Source organism: Brassica napus, chromosome A2 (genome assembly GCF_020379485.1).
Source record: "Brassica napus cultivar Da-Ae chromosome A2, Da-Ae, whole genome shotgun sequence".
Taxonomy (NCBI): Eukaryota; Viridiplantae; Streptophyta; class Magnoliopsida; order Brassicales; family Brassicaceae; genus Brassica; species Brassica napus.
This window is the reverse complement of record NC_063435.1, coordinates 29,222,607-29,241,248: the sequence shown is the minus strand read 5'-3', so window position 1 is coordinate 29,241,248 and position 18,642 is coordinate 29,222,607. Positions and strand designations below refer to the sequence as shown.

The window sequence follows — 18,642 nt, the reverse complement described above, 5'->3', positions numbered from 1 at the left end:
CATTGCCAAAAAATCACTGATATATATTATTTCTAGGAGTAAGTGGAAAATGTATTCATTGCACGTGAAGCATCATTAGTTTCCCAAATTAGGGCAATGTATTTGAAGCTAAGAGTATGGGAATGTCGTGTAATTTAAAGGATAAAGAAAAGTCTAGCCCTAGCTGCTACTATATACTTATATGTTTTACGCAATTTAATCGAATTTGTTTGTTTTTCTATTTAATATAATAATATTATTTGGTTCCAAACTTAGCTTGAAAGGGTGGTGATAAAACCTTGCTTGTGGGTCACATTTAGAACCCCTAAAAGAATCATAACAACACTAAATATTCCACATTAAGAATGATGATGATGATCAATTGATAATTTTCTTGCATGTATGGTACATAATATACACAATGAACCACACCAAAGTGGTTTAGTGATAGGCGGACTTCAAATAAACTCGATTTAGTGATAGGCGGATTTTAAAGAAATTCGAGTTTGAATCAATTCTTCTACACTAAACTCGTGTGGTCATAATCATGTTGCCTTCATTTGAATATTTGGAGAGAAAAATCATTTGTAAATTGATTTTTTTTTTTTTGAAAATTAATGTGGATCTTTATATGAGTTCGGAATACCCCAAATTAAACAAAAAGAAACACATCGATAGGTCGTTGTCCGAAAGGTATCTGCGTATTGACTGCAACCACGGTAAGAAAATCGTGTTTGAGAACATATATTTTTCTGATCAAACACTTCACATCAATAATTCAATTTAGTTTTACAACATAATAAAGCCAAAATAATTGCACAAAAATCTGCGTTGCACTACTTTCTATGAAATTTATTACATAACCAGACTCCAACGTAGGGTCCGATCGTTTCTCATTACTGCAGCAGCCTAGTTAAACTTTTCTTACAGCTGAATAATTTTTTTCGAACATACAACTTATAAGTTCCCCGGCCATAATTTCTTTATTTTTAGTTCATTCATGGATATATGGAAAAATGGAAATTCCTCTACCAAAATTAAGCTTTCTGGTAAACTAGGAAGTTTTAGTAATATCTAAAGCAAATAATTGTGAACTGAATAGACAGTAGCTATATATTAAGAAAACAGTTAGAAGACTTGTTTTTTTTCATACTCATTGGAAAAACTAAATACTCTTAAGATAATTTTCATGTTCCGAGAAAATAAACAATTGAGAGAAGGATAAGAAAAAGGAGAAACACATTTAGTTAGGTTTTGAATTATAGTCAAAGCCACGTAATATCGAGTGAAAATAGTTGATTAGCAAACGTTGGTTGCACATTATTCCTTAACATGTACTGATGAAACTCGATCAAGTCACGCGTTTGAAATTCGTGAAAACAAAATTTTGGACCCAACAAGAAACAAAGAGAAAAAGGACAGAGGACCACAAAGTCATCTCCACACTTGGAGTGTGCAGCTTTAATTTAGACAAGAAAGCGTAGAGATTGCCTTATCAAGCAAAAGCATCTCTCTCTCTCTCTCTCTCTCTCTCTCTCTCTCTCTCTCTCTCTCTCTCTCTCTCTCTCTCTCTCTCTCTCTCTCTCTCTCTCTCTCTCTCTCTCTCTCTCTCTCTCTCTCTCTCTCTCTCTCTCTCTCTCTCTCTCTCTCTCTCTCTCTCATGTGTGTGTATATTTTTTCATTTGTCTCTCTTTCTATTCTATTGTTTCGTAAAAAGGAAAGAGAGAGAAAAGATGGAGAGGTTGAGACATGAAAGGCTAAATCTAGAAGTGGCCGTGACATGGGGACTCGAATCTTATCTGCCTCTTCTATCCTTTTTCAATCATTTTGGTTCCCTCTCTCTGTATATTTCATTGCGTCATCACTCAGAAACCCTAATTTTCATTAATCTTTCCGTTGGTACATGAGTTTTTTACCACCCGATTTCAAATAAATTTATAGTAGGCCGAAGCACTTACTTTAACTTGTTCAGTTGACGTTATTACTACTAAAGCTTTGGGGAAGAAAAAATACTCCCTCTGCTCACCAAAGTAAGATTTTTTTAGATTTTTTTTTGTTCGATAAATTTTTTATATTGTTAAGGTGTTTTTTTTATATATTTGAGAAACATTAATTGGGAATATTTGAACTGATTAAATTTTACTGGTGAAAAATTATTGAAAAGTGTATAATAAAATAAAAAATAAATTAAATTATAAACATTTATTAAATTCTTAATAAGCGTGAATACTTTATAAAATCTTATTTTTGGAAACGAGGGAGTACATTACTAAACATATTGATCCAATGGAAAGGTATATCCTTGATTATAGTGATTAGTACTCCCTCCGTTTTTTAATATAAGTCGTTTTACAGCTATGCACGTAGATTAAGAAAACCATTAATTTCTTATATTTTCTAAACAAAAACATCATTAATTATTTACCTAACCACAATTCAACCAATAGAAAAATAGAAGATATATTACTATTGGTCATACAACATTAATTATTAATAAATTTTACATAGAAAACCGAAAACGACATATAATTTGGAACAAAAAAGTTTCTCTAAAACGACTTATAATAAAAAACGGAGGGAGTATGAAACGGGAAAAACTAAATAAGAATGATTAATGCACTTGAGAAAAAAATAAAGAATTGATTCCAGGTCAGAATGAGAGTCTAGGGATTTGGAAGAACATCATTAATATAGTTATGTATGCATGCGTGCCCATATGTCTTATACTCCTCTTCTCCTTCATGCTTCCAAAGAGCCCACATGTCGCATTCCCCAGATCTTCAAAGAACAATGTTACTTCTTCCGTTTTTTAATATAAGTTGTTTTAGAACTGTGCATATAGATTAAGAAATTATTAATTATTTACTTAATCACAAATCAACCAATAATAAAATAGAAAGATATTATCGTTGGGCATATGACATTAAATGCTAGCAATAAATTTTACATAGAAAACCGAAAACGTCATATAATTTGAACATAAAAATTTCTCTAAAATGACTTAAATAAAAAAACGGAGGGAGTATATAAATACACACTTATACACACATATAGTGGAAAGACGAAGCTGGCTTTGGATGCATCGACATAATTCGTTTTTTTTGTCTAAGCTAATTCCTTGGAATTAGAATACTATTGCAGCAGCTATCAGATGTTACTTCATCTTTTTTTTCATTTCTAAGGGGGAACAGATGAATGATTCTTAAGTTGAACAATATATATTTATACTGATTGGTTACTGAATAGTCCACGTCTATATCTTAGCAACTGAACTAAATTTTTAAAGCAGAAATCTCCATCCCAAGGAGATTCCGACCGATCCACATATGAGTCCTACTACACTCATTGGACAACTAAATGAAACGTGTATATAGAAACACACGAAAACATAACATTATTAATAAACATATGTAGTATACTATGTGTACGATAAATATATTACTCTTTCGGTTCCACAATGTAATGATGTTTTAGAGAAATTTTTATGTTTCAAAATATATAATGTTTTGATACTTTTAAAATATTTTAATTTTATTAAAAATTGGTTAAACAATATCATTTTACACATTATCTATGATTGATTAACTTATTTTAATTTATATTATCATAATATTATTTTGTAGAAAAGTAAGTTTCTTAATTGTTGTGCATTCAAACAAAATATGTATTTTATTATGGAACCGAAGGAGTAACTCTTAAGACACCTAGATAACTCAAGAAACAAGGACGCTATCAAATCGGCAAATGTTTGTGTGTGCGCGTTGAAAATGGTGGTCAGGGAATCATGAAAACACTGTCAAACACCAAGAACTTAAGAAACAAGAACAATGTCAACCAGTGCAAAAGAACCATTCATCAAAAGGATATACACACAAATGCACATGAAAACATTAATCATATGCTATCTACTACACAACTGCACACAAAAAACACACACACACGTACGAATCCGTATAAATTCCTAGACAAAATACTTGATAGATTTAAACACTTACGGACACATATGATGCTAATTACTAAAGACCCACTAATAATTAAATAGCTATGCAAATCAAGTGTTTAATAAGATATTTTAGAAGTTCAAAATGAAAAACGTAATTAACCAGAAAGATCATCAGCAACAACATCAACATGAAAATACCAAAATGAGTACATAAATTAAAAAATAAAATCTTCTCAAATATTTTAAGTAATTAATCAGCTAACTTAAAACCCTAGTAGTGATCAAGAAACTCATGCATGATTCATGGTTGGTCTCGTTCATGATGAAACGACGAAGACTGTGGAGGAAGAGTTGGATTCTGATGATGATGAAGTGGTGGCGACGACGACTTACCAAGAGTGTGTTTGTTGTTATGTAACCAAACCTTAAGAACTTGTCTCGGAACACCAGTCTCTTGGCAAAACCTTTGAATCACTTCATCATCTTGTCTCTGAATCCTCCATCCAATCCTCTCAGCTAAACCTAACATCCTCTCCTTCTGCTCTGCCGTGAATTTAGTTCTAAACCTCTTCCTAATCCCTCCTGCCTCCGCTGAAGAAGTCTCCATTCGATCTTCTGACCTCTCTCTTTGAGGAAGAGCGAGCTGGAGGGGAGGAGCTTGTGACGGTGGTGGTCGGTAACTCACAGGAGCTGGAAGACGGTAGAATCCCGGAGGAGGAGGATGATGCTGCTGTTGCGGCGGCGCGTGGTGGTGGTGGAAGTAAAGTGATTCCTTGCGGTGGAAGTTACGGTGACAGCCACAAGCGGCGCATTTTAGGGCTTCGATGGTACCTTCGATTCCAGCCGGCATAAACTCGCCACAGCCATCCACCGCGTGTCCTCCTATGTTCACCGCTTGGTTCTTGAGACACTCACGGAATCTAAACCTGCCTCCCCCTCCGAGGGAAGAACCGCCGTGAACCACCATAAATCCTCCTTCGCCGGTTGAGGTTGTTCCGGCGGTGTCAGGACTTTCAGTGGAGGCCTTGAGGACGCGGGAGGGTGGAGGAAGAGGAGGAGGAGAGTCGTAAAGGGCGTCTTCTTCTTCTTCCTCGTGAAGATTAATTTCTTCTTCAAAGTCCATTAAAGCAAGTGGAGATGGTTAAGAAACTAAGTCGTTTTCTGAGAGATGAAGATTAAGAAGAAGAAGAAATGACAAGAGAATGTGGACATCAAAGGGTTTATCTTCTCACTCTCTCTCTCTCTAGATTTGGGATTTGATAAAGGGTTTATTTTATTTTTTTGCTACTATACATATTCTTGGTTATTGGAAATCGGAATCTAATAAATTTATCCTCTACCACACTTTGTAACGCTTTCTTTTATCTCTCTACATTGTTTTTTTTTTCTTTTCTAATTTTATACTGTATTTAATTTAAATATAGTTGGGTTGAAACTAGACTTGAGATTTTTATTCGAGATCTGGATTCGATCCGAGATTTGATCCAAAAATCCGGATATCCAGAGGGACCGAATCCGGATTCGGATAGTGAAATGTTGGATCCGTCAAAGCCGGATCCAGATATCTTATTTTTTTAGTCTGAATATCTAGATACGTAAGTTTTATTAATAACTATTTCAAAATAGTAATATCTATATATAAAAACTAACTTTATTTAATATATATATTTTTTTTATAAAAGTATATGTAAATTTTGTAATATTATACATAGAAATAATTAAAAAAAAATTATATTTTTTATTTTTAAATCATTTTTTATTTATTTTAAGGATTCAAATCCGGATCCGAATATCCGTCTGATATTATAATTTTTAGAAGGATATCCGACGCCCGGATATCCGAAAACCTTAGATTCGGATAAATATAGTAAAATTATGGATCCGCCGGATAAGGATCCGGATCTGGATACTTTAAAATTGTCCGGATACCCTATCCGTTCCAGGCCTAGTTGAAACAATGTATTTTGTCACCTAAGTAGAACCAATATATTTATTAATTGATCATTACCACTACTTTATAATGTACTTGGTTTTTTCTCAACTAAGTAGTAAAACCAATTAATGTGCTTATTAATTGCTTATTACAACTATTTCATTTTGTACTATTTGAAAATAAATCTAATCATGAATATGAATTATAAAGATGGATTGGAAACATTTTAGTCCAGTGAAATGCTGACTGAACTGATTTTTAATTGCCATTATACTATGTAAAATATGTTTTTTTTTGTTTAAGAATCAAATTGAGGAACAAGCATAATTTAGTCACTTGTGGTTTGAAGGTTTTCTGAGTAGCTTCTAATGATGGTATTGTTTATGTTTTACAGTTTTTTTTCTAAAGAAAGAAAGCTGAAAATAGAAAAAAAAAATGAAATAAGCAGCTTCTTTGTTTTGGGATTGTAATAAGCTTATCTGTTTTCTTGCAGTGCCGGTTCTAGGGGGTGGAAAATATGGCATATGCCATGAGTCCATCTTAAAATTAACTAAATTTAGTGATAAAAGGGTTCGTATTTATGTTTGTTTAGGTCTAAAATATTATGCTTAACTAATTGTAATACATAAACAAAATTTGTCCAAGGGTCCAATATAGTTTTAAGCCGGCACAAGTTGACAGAAAATACAATAGTGTAGTGTATGGTTTTAAAATTAAAGCAAAGGATAGTATTAGAGATAAAAAAAATTTGGGAAACTAAAAAGGAATATAATAAAAATGTGATAATTATTTTTGTCGATATGCCAATAGTATAGATGAATGCATTGATTCTTCTGTGATAAAGTGATGGGCGCAGTCTAATCACATCAAAATCTGTAATGCCCTTAATAATTTCAAGGTCTGATTTTTTGTTGACAACTTTTCAGAATTATTACTAAATAATTCATTTTATTAAATTAATTTTATATGTCTTTTTTTTGCTAAAGATAATTATTATATGTCAGCAAATAAAACAATGTTTTTTTTTTTGAACTGGAATAAAACAATGTTTACATTTAAGTATGTGTAGATGTTTTGCAAAAGTTGAAAGAAGAAACGTTTGAGGTGATCATTTATTATACTAAACATTCTGACAAGTAGTAATACTCATATAAATTGTTTTTAGTGACTAGTCTTTGGTAAATTGCATCATGAATTTACATAGTTCGTAAGTAAAACTTTGATATTCGGAACAAAAATACAAATATAAAGACCGGGTCTGATGATTGTAAGAAAATGAGGAAAGTGGATACTGAAAGACGTTTGAGATGACGAGTTGATATGTACATGTCAGCTGGCGGGAAACAGCTTTCCTACATGGAGACACACAGAGGATTGGTCTCCGTTTATTAACAAACACACAACAATATTTTCAAATTTAAAACATGATGGATGGAAATGACATACTCTTTAGAACATTACATAAACACACAAGAACATAACATAAGCCGTGCGCGCACCAGAACTATAAAACTAAAAGAGACAGAATAATGTTATCAAACAAGCATAGACTAGCTAAACCAAACAAGCGATCCGAGATATAAGCAAAACGAATCAGTCAAAGCTCTGCGAGCGTGGGAATAAAACTTTATTAGGATTTAATATTTATATAGTTCTGAATTGTCACAACCCATAGATCTAATATCTATTACCTCTCTAGCCCAAAATTCTCATTTTAAAAGTTATGTTGGTAATTCCATATGTATAGTAATTGTATACATTATATAATGTTTCTTATACAGGAAAAATGTGAAAAGAATTTAGACCCTTTTTTTTTTGTAAAGACTAAAAAGCAACCGACAGAGCTAAGATAATAGGGCATAAGAGTAGATTGAGAAAGAAGTAAAACACTGGCTACAAGTGGAACATATAGATTATCATGAGAATCCATTTGACCATTTAATGCTTCATCAAAAAGAACAATAATTGAACTCTTCTTCTTTAGTGCACCGCAACGTCCATTTTTTTTTCTCCCATCAATTTTCTTAAACAAAATTAAAATATAGGAAATTTAAATAAAATAGAATACATTCTTACTAACAAAAATATTATTACGTATTTGATTGGATATGTATTGCTACAAAAAAAAAAGAAGAAAAATTACCTCAAATATGAATAGCTAGACTAACCCTTCATAATTTTTATTACTCAATAACCCCTATTTATGACTTAGTTAACATCCCAGTTATCTTTTTACAGTTAATCTCGTTGTAGTTGTTTTCTAATCACACTTTACCGAAAATTGATCATAAAATTGATCAGGCTACTTTTATTAATTTTAATAGCTGAAATTGTTGTACAATATTACAACTGTCTTATTCTTTTAATCTATATCTACATGCACACAAAAGCTAAGAGAAACACCTCAAAAAGATATAGTTATAAGATCATCTAATCCAACTGAAACCTTTTTAGAGCTCTCAATCACATCAAGCTTCTTACAGAAGACGGTTCATCAGAAAGCATCTTCCTAATCCTTTGGAAGAAGCTCAACACTGTCTCCTCAGCTTCAGCTTCTGCAGAAGACAGAATGTGAAGCTCACAAAATCAAAACAAGAAAGAGACAGATCTTAAGTTCTTCTTCACTAACCAAGTTTAGGTATAGTGTGTCCACTTGTATGACGGATCACCACCGGCTCTACAAATGATTCCACAAGAACTTCACCTTCTGTTTTCAGAAAATCCCTCTCCCCTGCAACCATTATACAGAATTACAGACTCTGCACTCTCATCATTTAAGGTTACAGACATTACAGGACAAGTATCTCCCATGTCATATTATTACCTATGAAGTGGAGTGAGGGGCAACGAACAGGAGATGAGAATGCACCAACCGCAGCTTCAGGCTGCCCAAACCTCAACCCAGGAATCTTTCCTCCGGATATTAACACCAAGAACTTGACCTTTGGCACTTTAGTTAGAGCCTTTCCCTACAAAAGAAAAACAAAAAACAATTCTAACAACATGTTTCACTCTTCAAAAGCTCGTCTCAGATTCAATCTCACCGTTCCCAACCTCAAACACTTACATAAAAAAAACAAAACAAACTATTCTAAGCAGGGCCGAATCTGAAATTTTGGGGACTATAAATATTATTTTTAAAAATAATTTTTAAAAATCATAGTTTCAGGGCTTTTATCTATTTAAAATTTTCCAAAATTTTTGGAGACCAAAGCCAATGTTTCATCAGAACCTGGATCCTAATTGCTTATATACTACCTGTTCTTGCATTCCAGGAAGAGTAGCAGATAGAAAAGCCCCCTACAAGAATCAAAACAGAGCAAAATGAATCAACAGCACACAAAAGACTCAGTAGTATCAAAACCAACCTGAGAGAAACCAAGAAGACCATCAAAAGGTCCATGCTTTATCATGTAATCCTCAACATAATCCAAACACTCTTCAAAGTTCCTGTATTCTCTAAAACCCTATGCACAAACACTTTAAAAGTCAACCCTTTTTGTTTTTTTGAATAAACATTAAAAAGTCAAGACCGGGAGCTTGTGGTCAAGTGGTAAGGGGAAGGGCTTGGGATGTCACCACATTTCAAGTTCGATCCACCTACCATGCGAAACTAAGTCATATTTTCCTGGTCACCTACACGGATATGGGCTATTGCATTTCGGCCCATTTGAATACCCGGGAGAGGGTCTATCCGTGGGCTGCACCTCCCACCCGGGGGTTAGGTCTGTGTCTTTAATAGACCCGGGTTTAACCCTTTTTTCTTCAAAAAAAAAAAAAAACATTAAAAAGTCAACCCTTTATATATACTCTCTGACCTTGCTAGCTTGGTACCACTCGTAGTACGGCGGGTCATAGAACCGCTCGATGTCCGATTTTCCGGTGGCGGGAAACGGACCGTCGAGGAAATCGAGGTCGAGGTTTCGGAGGACCGTGTCGGGCCATTTAGATGTAATAAGCGAACGGAGAATGAGACCGCTTGTTCTGAACCCGTGGAGGCAGAGGATTCTTGGGTTCCTCTGTTTGGTTTCGGACGACATCGCCGTGGTGATCTTGAAGGCTAGTCTCGGCGGTCGTGATACGGATGCTGTTTGGCAGCAGGGATAAGAATGACTCAGCATTTTGGACAAAAGTGTTGTGGAGTTTGCATGAGCTGTTAGATTTAGATCCATATTTAACTGTCACGTGGCACCTTCGTTTTTTATTATTAATGTTTGTACATTAAATTGTGTAAATTTCTAATCTTGGAGAAAAAACAATTTTGTTAGTAAATCACACACATTAATATGTTAGTATGACTTGCTGATGCTGTTCAGAGCAACCTCAATGCAGGTGATTGATGCAAGTGCTTAGTGTAAGCTCCACAAAAAAACTCAAAAAACAGTTATTTAGAGTACCATTAATCCTAGCATTCCTTTTTTTTTGGATGCTTTTTTTTTTTTTTTTTTTCTGATTAAGAAAAAATTAAAAAAAAATAAACCAATCGCGGACCGTCACGTGTCAGTGGAACCCGTGAACAGTGCAAGCAACAGGTACTTGTGATGTCTAATCAAGCACTCGTTCTTCTTCTTCTTCTTCTTCCTTTTTTCTTAATAAAAAAAAATCTAAGCACTCCTTAACTGTCACGTGGAATATGGTGCTTTTATAGCACCCAAATAAGCACTGATTTAAGTGGGTTGTTTGCACTATTCGTAGACCCTACTGACACGTAACAGTCTGCAATTGGTTCGTTTTTAATTTTTTTAACAGATAAAAAAATAAAAAATAAAAAAATAAGCAACCCAAATAGGTTTTATGGATTAAAGATGCTCTTAGAGCCCCACATTTACTAGTTTTAGGCCATCATTAACCAATGAAGCTTAACCATGAGAGCTTAAAAAATAAAAATAAAATAGTGGGTGGGTCCCACTATTTTCGAAAATTGGGTGGCTTATGCTGCCTAAATAAGCAGCAATTTTGGAAGGTTTTTCAACTGTTTGCGGGCTCTACTGACACGTGGCGGTCCACGATTAGTGGATTTTAAATTTTTTTTTTTTAATCAGAGAAAAAAAAAGAACAAAAAAAAATAAGCACCCTAAATGGGGTGTTGGGTTAATGCTGCACTTAGTTTGGCAAAATTTGCGGGCGCAGATAGCACAAGCACGTGTTACCAAATGGTCCAAAACAATAGAATGAAGATTTCTTGAAACATTTCAGCATAATTTTCTTATCTATGTATTGTCTTTGTAAACATTTTGTCAGCAAAACCCAATAAGTCGTTACACAATTTATCTAGAACCGGTTCAAGTATCATAGAAGCCCTAAGCAGTTAGCGAGTTACTGCACAAGACTGGTAGTTTTATTTTACAAGCTATTACTATAAGATAAGAGTTTAGTAACCGATTACGTTAGGTTTTTCATCCAACATTTCTTTTGTCTTCTAACGTTACCCATGTCTTAACTTCGAAACCAAACACCAAAAATCTTCAACCAAATATCTACGTTGCCAAGAAAAGTCGCTCAATGCCTCCTTACACTTTTCAAGCCTCACCAAAACCGGAACCATCACGTCAAGTCTAGCTTCTCTCACGTTCAGTTCTTCAAACCTTATCTTGATCATTCTCATGACCGAGAAGCAGTCTTGTACCATTAGTTCTATCATCTTAATAACGATCTTGTTTGATTTCGACGCCGTAGTTTCTGGCCGGGCACTAATGTTTTCGAACAGAGCCACTAAGAAACCGATTTGTTTGAAAATACAATCGGTTGTGTAAGACGATACTCGTTGAATCTCCAAACGCTTATCTTCTGAACTTTCTTTTATGCTTGGAATAACACCTAGAGCCTCCGCAATGTGAAAGTGACAATCTAGATATTGTTTGTACCTAGTCAAAAGAACAATTCTTGATAATCTTAAGACTACATTTATATTTTAAAAAAAATCTTAAGACTATATTTGGTTATTACTAAGACCACATTTTTCCCTATACGACCTTTCAATGATTTTTGTCAATATCTATATCAATTTTTCTATTCTCAACCAAAAGTATATTAACCTCAGTACATATATGATCTTACCATTGAACCCATGGATACAACTCTCTAGTAAAACGAGATGAATCCACGTTCAGAACATTCAATTTTAAATGTCGACCTCCTTCGTTATATATCAAACTACGATTAGTCACACGAACACTACCTTCTCCTTTATCTCCATTTTCTGATTTAGACATCATATGGAGAAGAATGAGACATTTAGCAGCCACGCACACGTCCGTCGTCAAACGCAGCCTCTCCACCACCGCAGCGATGGTCTCGGGACCGTAACGCGTGTCAACAGTCGATTGGAGGAGATTAACGTATTTGTCGGAAGGTGGTTTGTGTGAGGTATGAGTCGTGGCTTTCAAAAGAGCCAAGTCAATGGTTTTGGCGTTCTCGGAGCTACACAAATGAACCACGTTGAGTTTCATTTGCGAGGCTTCGTCTTTTAATATGCCACTCAAGGTTGTGAATTTTCCCATTTGATCAAATTTTGTTTTATATCGAGTTTTATCTTTCTGAAATGTATGTATCTTGAGTAATGTGGGTTTGTGGTTTGTAACATTGCAAGGTTTCATTCAGTATTTATATATATTTTCTTGAATTAATTATAGAGTAAGATAGATTACATATTTTATTAGTACATATACTAGCTAGATAGATTTTCAGGGGGTTAGCGTGCGTTGGTGGCATAAACATGCGCATTAAAAGCTTTGATTAATGGAAACAAAGCCTATATTTTACACCATCAGGCACGTTAATTAATCAGATACTAACGTGCGTTGGTTGCATAACTTATCAAACTCTTGCATGCTTCCTAGCATAGACTGCACTGAATTTTAGTAGTATAAAAAGTTGAACGGCGAGCTGGGCTTTGTGGGCTTGTGTTAAGTGGCATCTTAACAGGCCTAACTGGGCTTTTCTTAGAGATTTTTTCCTAAATCCACATTAAAATTTTGGAACACGCGCCTAAATTGAAAAAAAAAACGCGCTAGAGGAAACTAATACGATTGGTTGATTTTCATATGACGCGGATCACTAAACTCAAAACAATCGTAGCCGTTGATAAGATGAAAGATCTAACGAACCAAAACAAACTCTTCTGTCTTCTTCCTCATCAACGCCTCACTATATAAACAAACTCTCATCGCTTAAACTTTTCTTCACTTCAATCATCTCCACACTCAACGAAATGGCTCGAACCAAGCAGACGGCGAGAAAATCCACCGGAGGGAAAGCACCGAGGAAGCAGCTCGCGACCAAGGCGGCGAGGAAATCGGCTCCGGCCACCGGAGGAGTGAAGAAGCCACACAGGTTCCGCCCCGGAACAGTGGCGCTTCGTGAGATCAGAAAGTACCAGAAGAGCACCTGATCCGCAAGCTCCCCTTCCAGCGCCTGGTTCGCGAGATCGCTCAGGATTTCAAAACCGATCTGCGGTTCCAGAGCAGCGCCGTGGCGGCGCTCCAGGAGGCGGCGGAGGCGTACTTGGTTGGTCTGTTCGAGGACACTAACCTCTGCGCGATCCACGCGAAGAGGGTGACGATCATGCCTAAGGATATCCAGCTCGCGAGGAGGATCAGAGGCGAGAGAGCTTGAGGATTTAGGATTTTGCGTTTAAGTTGTTCGACGATTTGCCTCAATGAATATTTCAATCTTTTAATCTTCGTTTCTCTTTATTTATATATATATTGTTTTTTTAAGTTTGATCTGAAGCGTAATAGTGTAAACGCACCAATCGAGTTGGTTATTATCAAGGGTTTGTTTTTTACATCATGAAGTTTTATGCCCACTACATCGTGTAAGAAACAGACAACAATACCTTGTGGCTTTCAGAGAAGAACAGTACTTAAGTGGTTGCAGATATTGTCGCTTAAGTTATAGAATGGACTATCTAACACCATCAGCTAGCGATGAAAACTACAAGAGAGATCCACTGAAAACGTAATCATTCAGGGCTTGGAAAGACTAATAACTATTTATTCAGACCAACCGTAGAAGACACTCTATAGGCTTACCTTAAGATGGTATGTTGTCTTGGTGTTTTTGGGTTTTGATGGGCTTTCAGTTTTCGTTTAGTTAAGTTCAGGTTTATTGGTCTGTTTGTGGGAGTCTATGACTCTATACTATTATTATGGTTGCATGTAACATTTATATATTTGGCGCATTAGACGGGATATGCTATTTCCTCTCTTCTTCTGTTCTTTTTTTTTTTTTCTGTCAAGATTTTTATATAGATTAATGATACCGGGCCAAGCCCAAATTACAAAATCCGAAGCCCAAACACTTAAACAAAAGGCACGAAGCCCAAAAGCCAAACCAACTACAGTCTAACCGCTATAAACGGACCGCGGCCCAAACCAATCAAGCCCAAACCGACGTCGGCTGGATCAAACGCGTCGAGGAGACTGGCTGCTGAACACGTGGAAGCATCTGCGCCATCGGATCGACACGCGTCGCACACCGTCTCTACCTGACCGTCTCTGCCTCGGGACGCCGTCGGAGCTATCAAACCATGCTTCGTTTCGCCGGATCTCATACCCCGCAACAAAACACCTTCCTTCCCGGTGGTCCTCCACCGAAAGCGTCATCGGACAAACCGCGCTCTCATCCGGACCACCCACTCTTCTCACACCACACCCTCAGCTAACTTCTCTTGTCGGCGGTCTCATAGACGGAGAGCTTCATCTTCTCCTAAGATCTCATCCGCACTATCTCGATTCCACCCGAGCCGACAAGAACAAAACCCTAACCGAACTTTCACCGCTAACACCCAAATTTTCTACGGGTACCAAACCGGCAGCATGGAGCTACTGTAGCCTCCACCCTCCGGAGACAAGACGGCGACGACGGAGCTAGGTAAGCCTCCCCCTCCCGAAGACAGAACCGACGGCGGCGGAGCAAAAAGAGCCTCCACCTTTCGGAATCGAACCTTGATCTAAACGAGCCGCCTCTCCTCCATCGAGAACCTTCCCACTACCGCGTCCTAACTCCACACAAACGACCACCATGCACCATGGATTAGGCCGGAGCCAGAGGTCGGACAAGGCGAAAATGGGGGGGGATACGAAGGAGATGCCTTAAGAAAGCTTTTATACGACAGAACCGCGGTTCCGGCGACGGCACGCGCGCAGACGCGCCGGCCGCTCACCGGAACCACAAGGAGATCTACTTTTCTTCTCTCTCTTCTCTCTCAGATTAATATTGGAACCACAATGATTTTTGACAAATAAACACTTTACCTTTTTTCTCTTCTTCTGTTCACTTGAATCATTTATACTTTTATTAAAATTGGAACACCAGAAAAAATCAGAATGCTTAGTTATTGAGATCTTTAGAGAAGAGATATTATTTTCCAGAAATAGTCCTTCAACATATTTGGTTGAATATGACGTAAACACTATCTCATCTTTATGGGTTGGGGGCTTTGGGGCATGTGCAATTCAATTTGAGTAAAGATCCATAAACAGTCGACTTATGTATTGTATTGCATAGGAAAATAATTTAAACCTGGAAAAGTAAGGGTGCACACTAGCTGCTGTGTACCCTATGAACTAACAAACATTTGATTTTCTACATACACACTTTTTAACTTTTAATTTAATTGTGGGTGCACATGCCCCCACACCTTTTAACCTGGCTTTGCCATTGATTGTAATTGTCGTTGGAGGTTGAAAAAGGGTTCTTAAACGTGGTTCATTAATCCTAATGTTGATTAATAAAGGCTGATTTGAGTTAATTGCGTTGTTGTTTCGTACTTGTTTGTACGATAGCGTGTTTTTTTTTTTGAAATTACGATAGCGTGGTTTTAGATGACAAGAACAAACGATAAATTGCCACAACGATAATAAAATCCAAAACAGGCTCTTGGACTGCCGAATAAATTTGGGACAAATGATATATTGTCTTTTCATTTGTCACTTCTTTTGTAATATCCATATTTTTAAAAGTTTAATGTTTTGATCCAAAAAAAAAGTTTAATGCTTTCGAGTGGAAAGAACCAAATCGCAAAACAACAATGCATTCTCCAACATCCGTCGGTGTTACAAAAGAAAAAAAAGAAGATGCAAGTGCTCGAAAAGCGAAGATAAACTCTTGAAACAAGAGTTAAAAGTAAACATGTCAAGTGTCAGTCGTCAGGTGACTCATTTACCTGATTGACGTCAGTTCGACTTCTTAAGTCCAGTGATTATATGATCAATTCCTATGTTTATCTAATCAAACATCTCACACTGGCATATATATACCAGGGCTAAATCTTCTGAGGTTAATTGAGTAATAAATATTTTAGTCAATTTTAATATAACTTTTTTGATAATTTGAGTTATAAAAATATGTATACTATTTTCTCTTTAATTTAGAAGCAAAAGCAAATGTTTTCTTGACTGGTTTTCACCTATAGCATTCCAGAGAATTTGATATTCTTACTTAGACAACATAATTTTAAAAAAGAATCACATATGGTGGTTCGTATATTGTCCAAATTTGGTGGGAACCATGTGGAATATATAAGGCCAATGATGGGTGACGGAATGGGTAACAAGTTTAGCCCTTATGATCAATCCTTGTCGATGGTCGAATAGACGGGTAATTTGGCTTTGTCGCTTATTTAGAAGTTTATGTTTGTCCACTTAGGGTTCGTCTCAAAATTGAGTTAAATTACCACACATAGCAGGATGACATATCACAAATTTTAATTCCCTCATTGGTGAATCTTATATCAATTTGTAGGAGGAATACTCCGGTATAAGAGCTAGCAAGTCTTCAATTTGATATCAATATATGAAGATGTTATATTGGCAATAGTCATGTTATATAGTAGGTTTTGGAAATGGAGTTTATATTGGTAATAGCCGTATTAGTAGGTCTTGAATAGTAACATAAATCAAGCGGATAGGTAAACACACGAAATTAAAATAAAAGAACTCTAACAAAAGTGTCGATCCGATTCATATATGAGAAACTTATTGATTGTCGTTTACTAAATTATTAGCAATATTATTGTTTTAAGTATGCACGAGCATAAACATTAGATAGACAAAACTACAGATTAAAACTTTCTTAATACTTAAATAAGGTAAAATGACGAGTGAAAATCCAATGATTGGATACATGATCGTACGGAAGTTTCCTAGGCCTCCGTCTCATTGTTTTTCTAGCCTTTAAATGATCCAAATGAGTCAACATATTCAACCGCATGAATTTTAAAATTTCAAAACTATATATAACAATAAATTTATTAATCATGCATGAGAAGAATATTACTAAACATTCATATATTACGTAGCTGCATGAATTTAATTTTTTAGAACTATATATAACATTAAATTCATTAATCATGTGACAAAATAATAGTATTCGTATATTATATTTTGCAAATTGATAGATAATATATCAAGTAGAGCCAACATTTCTGAAACTTTCCATTACAAGTTTATAACTAACAGTCTCATTCTACAATCAAACCTATATACTTTAAGAAATATTTACGTCTCTATAATACTTTAGTTGTTAAAGCTCAGATATCAGTACACACGGATAAAACCATATGATATAAGTAATTGTCATTTTGACCAAAAAAAAAGTAATTGTCATTTATAATACTATAATAATCTTCTAAAGTGTGATAACGTCAATAATCTTAACAAAAGTACATATCACTTTCTTTTCACGACCATTTCTCTATATATATACCCCCATACCACCTAAACCAGAAGAAACATATATTATCATCATTTTCCCACAGCTTGAAAAAAAAATGTCCTTCATCACAAGCCCTCACTGCCGCCGCCTCGCGGCAACCACCACAACCGCAGGCGTAGACTGCCATAAACAAGTCCGTTCATGGCGGCTCCTTCGCACCATCGTCCAACTTCTCATCCCATCATGCTACTGCACACTCGTAGATCCAAATGATAATCAAGAAGACAAATCTTATCGCCAAATAAAACCAAGAACCTCCTCCGCAACCACAAACTCCTCATCTTTCACCGGAACAATCTTTGGTTTCCGTCGTGGCAAAGTAAACTTCTGCATCCAAGCAACAAACGACTCCAAAACCCTAAATCCAATAATTGTCCTCTTAGAACTCACCGTCCCTACCGAGGTATTAGCCCGCGAAATGCGAGGTGGCGTGCTAAGAATCGCTCTTGAATCAAACGATGAGGATGGGTATGATTCACATCAAGATTATTCTTCTTTTTCACTTCTTACAACACCTTTATGGAACATGTATTGCAACGGTCGGAAAGTTGGGTTTGCTATCAAACGAGAGCCTTCAAAAACCGAGCTAGACGCGTTGAAGGTACTTACTCCGGTGACTGAAGGAGCCGGAGTCGTTAACGGTGAAGAGATCAACCGAGAGAAGAGTGATCATATGATGTACTTAAGAGCGAGTTTCAAACGAGTTTTTGGATCCTTTGATTCGGAATCTTTTCATGTCATCGACCCAAGCGGAGTTATCGGACAAGAACTAAGCATCTACTTTTTCAGATCGTCAAGAAAATGATCTTTGGATCATTGTGTTTACAGCATGGACGTGCACTTGCATATATACTATATTACTATATTGGGATTATTAAGACATTCTTGTGTGTTTTAGGTTTTTTTTTCCCGAAATATTTTTTAGCTATGCTTAATTAGATGAAAATGTAATAAGCATAGCTTTTGATGATCTCAACTTTTGTATGTAGTAGTGGTGGCCATGTGTGTTCATGTGTTTCTTGTAGTGCAAAGCATTTTTAATAATTTTTATATATGTGTATATGTTTAC

The 18,642-nt window shown here is 35.9% G+C and overlaps 4 protein-coding genes and 1 pseudogene across 4 annotated transcripts; 2 read left to right on the top strand and 3 right to left on the bottom strand.

Annotated features, from left to right (window-relative positions):
• Positions 1-4,035: 4,035 nt before the first annotated feature.
• On the bottom strand, positions 4,036-5,235 carry LOC106426185 (zinc-finger homeodomain protein 1). Its single transcript, XM_013866906.3, has one exon. The coding sequence runs from the start codon at positions 5,043-5,045 to the stop codon at positions 4,224-4,226; it is 822 nt and encodes a 273-aa protein (XP_013722360.2). The 5' UTR covers positions 5,046-5,235; the 3' UTR covers positions 4,036-4,223.
• Positions 5,236-8,136: 2,901 nt separating this feature from the next.
• On the bottom strand, positions 8,137-10,042 carry LOC106382874 (esterase OVCA2). The gene is made up of 6 exons (XM_048760883.1): positions 9,674-10,042; positions 9,224-9,322; positions 9,114-9,155; positions 8,680-8,824; positions 8,485-8,586; positions 8,137-8,410 (listed from the first exon to the last, which is right to left on the bottom strand). Exons 1-6 carry the CDS (start codon positions 10,025-10,027, stop codon positions 8,319-8,321), a joined length of 834 nt encoding a protein of 277 aa, XP_048616840.1. The 5' UTR covers positions 10,028-10,042; the 3' UTR covers positions 8,137-8,318.
• A 538-nt stretch (positions 10,043-10,580) lies between these two features.
• Positions 10,581-12,647, bottom strand: LOC106380378 (putative clathrin assembly protein At5g65370). Its single transcript, XM_013820141.2, has 2 exons — positions 11,913-12,647; positions 10,581-11,719 (listed from the first exon to the last, which is right to left on the bottom strand). The coding sequence occupies exons 1-2, from the start codon at positions 12,449-12,451 to the stop codon at positions 11,281-11,283; spliced, it is 978 nt and encodes a 325-aa protein (XP_013675595.2). The 5' UTR covers positions 12,452-12,647; the 3' UTR covers positions 10,581-11,280.
• A 378-nt stretch (positions 12,648-13,025) lies between these two features.
• Positions 13,026-13,650, top strand: LOC106382876 (annotated as a pseudogene).
• A 2,261-nt stretch (positions 13,651-15,911) lies between these two features.
• Positions 15,912-18,612, top strand: LOC125588922 (protein MIZU-KUSSEI 1-like). The gene has a single exon (XM_048760878.1). It carries the CDS (start codon positions 17,629-17,631, stop codon positions 18,376-18,378), a length of 750 nt encoding a protein of 249 aa, XP_048616835.1. The 5' UTR covers positions 15,912-17,628; the 3' UTR covers positions 18,379-18,612.
• The last annotated feature ends 30 nt before the right edge of the window (positions 18,613-18,642 follow it).